The sequence below is a fragment of the Ursus maritimus genome, unplaced genomic scaffold (assembly GCF_017311325.1).
Source record: "Ursus maritimus isolate PB19 unplaced genomic scaffold, ASM1731132v1 scaffold_24, whole genome shotgun sequence".
In the NCBI taxonomy this organism is placed as follows: Eukaryota; Metazoa; Chordata; class Mammalia; order Carnivora; family Ursidae; genus Ursus; species Ursus maritimus.
This window is the reverse complement of record NW_024424897.1, coordinates 5,059,182-5,067,037: the sequence shown is the minus strand read 5'-3', so window position 1 is coordinate 5,067,037 and position 7,856 is coordinate 5,059,182. Positions and strand designations below refer to the sequence as shown.

Genomic DNA, 7,856 nt, shown 5'->3' with positions numbered 1-7,856 from the left:
CTTGGTTCATCCTCCAGGTGAGATGGGGCTTTGCGCAGAGACAGGGGAATCCATTCCCACCCCTCCTCACTGGGGACCCCAGCCCCCATGGGCCGGCTCTTCCTCCAGGCTGAGCTGAGCTCAGGCTGACAAGCAAGGGCTGGAAATTCCAGTACCATTCCTTGTGGGCCCACAGAATCAGGAGCTTCCAACAGCACCGGGTGTGCACTGCCTGCATCTGGGGATCTGGGTACTTTGCTGAGTAATTCAGAGCTGCTGTCTGAGGGGCCTGGGTCCCTGGTGATCAGGAAAGCCGGAAAAGCCTGCCAGAGGGGCGGGATCACACAGAGGCTATGGCCTCAGAATGAGCTCACAAGCAACGCTTGATTCTGGACCTCAGGAAGAGGCAACAGACAAAGAAAACCAATTAACCTCAACATCAAGGTCATTGTGTTGCTATGTTTTAGAAAAATAAAACATAAAAAATTCTGCCAGCTGGGTACGACTCAAGGTTTTCATTCATGGGGCAGGTCTGATGAGTCTGATGTTTTCCGGGCCAGGCAGGACGACTAGAAAAGGATTTCACCTAATCACATCATGTGTGGTGTACCAAGGGATACACAGTCGCATCTAATTTTGCTAGACCGGGAGGTTTCGATGTGAGGGCCTCCTGGGAGCAGGACTTCCTCCTACAGCCTTCTGTGAATCACCAGGTCGCTTAGGGAGGGCGTCTGAGCGACACTAATCAATTAGCCCCAGAGCTGAGCTGCTCACTGCAGAGGGGCTGGGGGCCTGTTCCTCTTATCCTCCGACAGCTGCGGCCGTAAACCTCCCCTCCCTCATCTTGTCAGAGCTGGCAGGAGGTGGCGGGGGGATGGGGGATGTCCAGGAGGCAGCAGTCAGATAAGGAGGGGGGCCCGTGACAAGGCACAGGGCTGGCTGTAAGGCTGGTGAGCCTCCCCTTGTCCTGGCCAGGGGCCTCTGGCTCCGGCCCCTTCCTGTGTCCCGGAGTCGCAAACAGGATCCTGACTTCCAGCATCCCTGCAGCTGCCTGGGGCCACAAGGCAGGGACACAGGGCCACAGTTCCCGTGCGTCTCTAACCTGCAGATGACGGAGGAGAACCAACCGCGCCAAGGAGAGCAGGTCCCCCTGACCCGCCTCCGCAGCTGCCCGCCCTTCCCTGCTCCTCTGAGGCAGTACCAACAGAAGCCGCAGCCCTGTGGGGCCTCAGGGGAGGAGCTGTGGGCCCCCCCCCAGCGCTGCCCTGCTGCCGGCCCACACGCCCATACCAGCCGCGGTCACGGCATTCCTGCAACCCACTCTTTCCACTGCCCCTGCCAGCCATCGGTCACGGCAACAGTTTGGCTTTTTAAAAAAATGATGAAATATTTCAAACATACACAGAAGTACAAGTAATAAGTCCTCCATGTACTTTCCACATAGATTTAACAAATGTTGACATGTTGCTTTCGTTTGTTTTTAAGAAATAAAACACGACAGACCCAGCAGACACGCAGACCACGTGTGGTTCTGTCTCTGTCTGTCTGGGGCACTGGCCCCCGTGGGTGCCCAGGGCAAAGCCTCCGCCCTCCACCCAGTCAGGTTCGAAGTGGCCAGTTTTCTTAATGCTCCCCGTCACTCCCACTCCCTTCTCCTGGCCGGCCAGAGTCTGATGGCAGGGAAGTCCGGCCAGTTAGCCCGAGCTGCTCAGACATCTCCTCCCCTGGGGCCTCCATTGTGCAGAACGCCTGGGCAGCGGCGCTGTGAGCGGCTTCCGTCTCCATCAGATAGATTGGGAGACGTTTGGCGAGAAACCGAAATGCACAAGCAGTGACAGGAGGGGAGCTAGGAGGCAGGGCAGGAAATGGAAGGTCGGGGTGCTCGGTTTACTGGCGAGATGGGCCTTCCGTGTTTGAAGACAACTCACAGTTTAGAGACAGGAAAGTGGGGACAGAAAGAGCAGAAGCGACAGGGCCAGGGGCGTGCGGCCTGGAGGCTGGGTCTCACTCACCATCCTCTTCCTCAGGCCCTGCTTGGGGTGGGCCCTCCTGGCCATCCTGCTCCTGCTCCTGGTCCTGGTCCTGGTCCTGGTCCTGCTCCTGGTCCTGCAAGACAAGGAGAGAGTCAGCCCCGGGCGCCCGGAGCTCGAGACGGTTCATGCGGATACGGTCATCCAGGTGTCTGACTCCTTGGTGAAAGGCACCTGACTCTGGGGCCGCGGTCAACCAGCGGGGGGAGTCCGTACGACCTCTGTGCAAACGCTGTGTGGCCAAGATGACAATGGGGAGCCTGTGGGCCGAGGAGCTGTGCTTCTGACCTTTGAAACTCAGTCCCTTTACCCTTTCCGGGTGGGTGCCTGTCAAAGACTTTGGATGCCATTTTGGTAATGGGACTGGGGACTCCCACGATCCACCACCCCCACCCCCCCGCCCTGCCCCTGCTCCAGTGAGTAGAACGAAAGGCACGAGAGGATGGCTGGCGGGCGTCACAGAGGAGCGGCGCTCGCGGGCGCAGACTCCATCCCTGCCTCCTGGCACCTCGTTTCAACCCCTAACGGTTTCCATGTCCATCTTTCCAAAATTGGAGCTCCGCCTCCTTCAGGCCCGGCGCTCTCCCACGAATGGACTCAATAAACAGATGGCTGGAAGGAGTGTCCCAAGATGGCCTTCTTGGGAGGAAGGAGTGACTTCAACTTGCAGGAATGCTGGGGGGGACCAGGATGCGCCCATCCTCCAGCTACAGGGATTTTAGGGCAGTGGGGACACGCGGCCCAGGGGACTGCGGCGGGAAGCCGGCGGGCAAATACGGATATACCCCCCGGTTTAGAGAGGGAAGCACGCACAGGAGGAAGCCGCCCGCGGCGGAGAGGGCAGCACGCCCAGGCCTTTGGCACGCGGCTCCCAGGGCAGGAGCACGGAGCGGCCGGCGGCAGGCTCCCTCACAGAGCAGAGCGAGCAGAGCTGGCCTGCAAGTTTGCACAAGCCCAACAGCCGGTCATGAGTGGCAAACCCCGAAAGGCCGAGTTTCCTGTGACTTTCTCGCTCTCAGGACCACACAAAATGCAGCCAGGAGGAGCTGGGCGGGAGGCAGGAGCAGGACTTCTGCTCAGCACCACCGAGAGGGGAGCCGTGCTGCCCGGAGCACCGTTGGTCAGTACGTGGGGCTTGTCCAAATGCCCCTCTCTCACCCCCGGTTTTGCACAGGAAAACGTCTTTGTGGCTGTGGAGATTGGGGCAGGACTCTTCGGGGGAGGCAGGAAAAGGAGACAACCCTTTGACCCAGCAAACCCACTTCTAGGGATCTGCTCTGGACGGGAAAATCATCTGTTCAGGTTTTCATGCAAGAACTCTGCTTGTGTGAAGCAGAAAACACGCCAAACTGGAAACAAGGAAATGTTCATCCTTAGAGTTAAATATCTTACAGTTAAATAGATTTGGTTAACCACAATATTAACGGGTTAAATATATCACGGTGTGCACACGCCACGCAACACTGGGCTTTAAAAAAGAGGCAACCATACAAACTGATGTGAGAAATGCATCAGGGTCAATTACCAAGGGGAAAAACAAGAGGCTGCACAGTGTGAGAGGGGCAATCTTCTTGCTGTAAATAAAAGATGGAAATGCACATACATGCTCATCAACGCTGAGGAAAGGTTTTCTGGAAGGACCCGCAAGGCACCCTTAGCAGTGATTACCTTTGGGGGTGAGGACCATGGGGGGAGGGGATACCGCTGGGGGAGAGACAGCCCTTCTGTGTTCATCTGATACATTTCAGTATATTTGGATTTTCTAATAAGATGCATGAATATGCATTAATTACTCCTAACATATTTTGAAAATGCTACACAGGGGTCTCTGAACTGTGAAATCTGATTTTTTTTTCTTTTTTTAAAGGAAGAGTAAAAGAAAAAAAGAGACACAAACAGCCATTAACCCATTCAGGGCTGGACCCCAGAAATCAGCCCAATATCGAGACTGGAGAGGAGGCTGATTCTCCCATTATGTGTGAGGGACACCAAGAAAAAAGAGAAATAAGCACAGTCCCTTCCTCAAGGAACTCATGATCCAGTCGGGAAGACATCTACACAAATAGTTGCTGTCCAGAGCGGAGGCAGACCCCACCATCCCAAAGGGACACAGTGAAGGGTGGCCTGCCAACACTGGCCTGAAGAGAGGCTGGTATACATTTGAATCTTGCACTTGACTTCTGAAGTGTGCTGTTTCTTAAACTGTACTTGTGATCCCGTTGGCAGGTTGGAAAGCAATTTAGAGGTTGCTACTGATATTTTTTTTAAATGTGCAACCCAGGGGCGCCTGGGTGGCTCAGTGGGTTGAGCGGCTGCCTTCAGCTCAGGTCATGATCCCAGGGTCCTGGGATCGAGCCCCGCATTGGGCTCTCTGCTCAGCGGGGAGCCTGCTTCCCCCTCGCCCTCTGCCCCTCCTCCAGCTTATGCTCTTTCTCACTCTCTGTCTCTCAAATAAGTAAAATTAAAATCTAAAAAAATAAAAATGTGCAACCCAAGTCTTAGTGTCATTTTCAGCTTTAATAATTTCAGAAGCATAAATGCTATAAACATACCCAAAAATGACCTTGGAAAGGTTATTTACATTTTAAATATATTGATGTTTCTCATTCAAATTCATGTAATTATCCCAGTCCAGTGCTAGACATGCCTCTAGTTGATTTTCTTTTCGCTCTTTTTTTAAAGATTTTATTTTTTTGTCAGAGAGAGAGCACAAGCAGGGGGAGTGGCAGAGGGAGAGGGAGAAGCAGGCTCCCTGCTGAGCAAGGAGGCCGATGTGGGGCTCAATCCCAGGACCCCGAGATCATGACCTGAGCCGAAGGCAGAAGCTTAACTGAGCCACCCAGGTGCCCCATTTTTAAAAAAAGATTTTATTTATTTATTTGAGAGAGAGAACATAAGGAGGGGGAGAGGCAGAGGGACAGGGAGAAGCAGGCTCCCCACTGAGCAGGGAGCCTGATGCTGGGCTCGATCCCAGGACCCTGAGATCATGATCTGAGCTGACGTTAGCCGCTTAACCAACTGAGCCCCCCAGGAGCCCCTCTAGTTGATTTTCAAACTTCAAAAACATATTCATGGCCCAAGGTTCACTGACCGGGGGATTGCCTTTGTGATTCGAGCCTGTCGATTTTACGAGGATTTGATGCGTACCTGACCGCCTGGACATGACTTTAGGGAGGCTGACCAGCTCACCAAGGTGCCGTGGGAGAGGACTCGTCCACCTGCCCACCCAGCCAGACTCCGGCTCGCACAGAGAATTAAAATGGAGAACTCGGCATTCAAATGTCAGGAAGCTAAGTAGACGAGGAATTTACATAGTAAATACTCAGCGGATGTGTGCTGTAGCTTCGTAGCATTTATACTTCTCAAGCTATTAAAACCTAAAACTGCACTAAAACTTTGGGGGTACCCCCGTATCCCGGAATTAAATGAAAGGTAAATAATGTTACGTGTGTGGTAGACAGAGATACCGTTTTATAAAATTTCTGGCATGCTGTGGCTTTATATACAGGGATGCAATTTAAAACAGACTTTTTACTGGAGACTTCATGAAGTCCGGAAAGCAGTGCTGGACTGGTCACTTACTGTTTTCTGTCTGTGCAGAAATCTCCTTCCTTTGGAAGATGCCTCTTGAAGCCCGTGGGCCCGGTGGGCAGTCAAAACCCCTCCCATAATAGACCAGCTTGCAGGTGGGACCCATGGCCCAACTCTGCTGGGGGAGAAGGAAGCTCTGGTCCTCGAGCTGTGAGCCTGGGCCTGTGGGTGGAGAGGCCCTTGGCTGCGGTTGTCCCGGAGGTCGCTCCACCCCCACCTTTCCCGGTTCTGTGCAAGCTGACCGAGCCGAGTGGCTGTCACCCCGTCACCATCTGCTCACACTCCACTTTGCAAGCCCAGAGCAGGTCAGGTCCTCGCGGGGAGGGCTGCCCATGTCGGATACCAGTGGCGCAGCCGCTGAGGGCTGGGCGGTGGCGGGGGGTTCCCACAGTGCTGCAGGGAGCAGCCCCAGCCCGCAGGCTTCTCTAGGTTACCTTGTGAGCTTTGAGATGACATCCCCATCCTGGGAAGGAGTCCATGATTGAACAAAACAAAACACTGTTTGTTGCATTTTGCTTGTATTTTATAAAAAACGTGTACACGACAGAAAAACGGAAGTGGTGATACCGGTAATAAGATGGGCGGGTCCCGTACAAAGTGCGCATGGGACAAAGACGGCCATCCTTCTGGACGTGGTGGCCCTTCGGCCTCCCTCCAGGGCTCCCTGCCTGCAGATGGGGAACTGTGTGGGTGACAGCGAAGGAGGGCAATACGGCACAAGCACGAAATGCTGGAGCGTGAGCCGTCAGTAAGGGCTGTACCTCTGTGCCGTCCTTCCTACAGCACGTCCCACCTTCCATCCTGCTTTGGCACGTGCAGTTCTGAAGGTATGTTTTCTGGAAGCATCTAAGCCACATGGTAGAGGGGCCCCGAGGAGGGCAGCTCGGCTGAGTCTAAGGAGTCGGGCGAGGCCCCAGAGGGGACGCATCTTGGCTTTTGCAAGGACTTGCTGGAGTTTGGTGTGGCTGCAGGAGATCGCGGGGGTCAGGAAGCAGGGCTCCGACCCGGGCAATCTTATAGGGGACAAAGCAACGAGGGGCCCCCGCGGCTTTTAAATGGGGAGAAACGGGAGGAGACCGGCATTTTTGGAGCAGGAAGTGGAATGGCGTGGCGAGGGCAAGATTGGAGGCAGGAAGAACTCCAAGAAGGGGGTTCAAAGCACAGGTGAGAGATGTCGGGCCTGAACCGAATGAATGAATCAGCAAAGGACTGGCTGCCTCTGGCTGAAGGCAATCCCCTGGGGTTCACGTTCTCGAGGTCTGAGTCCCACCCTTGGGCTTGCTTCCCCACATAGCTGGGCTAGGACCACGCCTGGGGCCGCACAACCCGACAGCGCTCAGAGTGCCGACTGCAAGCCAGCGAGAGGCCATCCCTGTGGGTTTCTGGTCAACGCCCTTGGTCCCACGCGTGCTGCATGGTACCCGTGTGTTGTGGGCTGAACTGTGTCCCTCCCCACATTCATATGTTGAGGTCCAAACTGCGAGTATCTCAGACTGTGACTGCATTTGGAGAGAGAGCCTTTGAAGAAGGAATTAAGTTAAAATGAGGCCGATGAGGGTGGGTCCCAACCCAATCTGACTGGTGTCCCTTTAAGAGGAAATCTGTAAGAAAGGACACACGCAAGAGACCCCGTGAGGACGCGGCGAGAAGGCGGCACCTGCACACCAGGGACAGAGGCCTTGGGAGCGAGCGGCCCTGCCCGCGCCGGGACCTCACAGTTCTGGAGAAAATACACGTCTGTGTTTCAAGCCGCCCAGTCTGTGGTACGTCGTTACGGCAGCCCCAGCAAACCGACACACCGTGCTCTAATGGAAGTAAATCAGTTTCGTGACAGCTGTGAATTGGCGACGCCCTCTGGGACAGACAGCTGGTGTCATCCTGGCTGGTCCCCAAAGCAGTCTCGGGCTGGGACCCAACCCCCTCACCTCACTGACCAGAGTCCCGGCATTCCACGACTGGATGGATAGAGCCCACGTTTAACTTCACATGTCCCGGGACACTTCTCCAATCCAACCTTTTCCTCCAGCGGAGGGATGGCTCGGCGGCGGGGTGGGGGGGGAGGCAAAGCACAGGGGCCAGGGTCTCCCGGAGGCTGAGGAGGGAGGCTTCTCGGAGCCAGTGTGAGCCTGCAGGCAGCACATTGCCATTTATGGCTGCCCTGGCTGATCCAAGCCCGATGCGCAGCGCTGAAGCAGAGGAGGGAGAGAGAGAGACCGAGAGAGAGAGAGACAGAGACAGAGACAGAGACAGAGAGAC

At 55.1% G+C, this 7,856-nt stretch overlaps 1 protein-coding gene across 1 annotated transcript in view; it reads right to left on the bottom strand.

The window, feature by feature from the left end:
* MXRA7 (matrix remodeling associated 7) overlaps positions 1-7,856 on the bottom strand; it is a 26,456-nt gene that overhangs the window by 8,967 nt on the left and 9,633 nt on the right. The window contains exon 2 of the mRNA XM_040640158.1: positions 1,992-2,085. Within this exon, the coding sequence (XP_040496092.1) occupies positions 1,992-2,085 (94 nt within the window). The remainder of the gene's footprint in view (positions 1-1,991; positions 2,086-7,856) is intronic.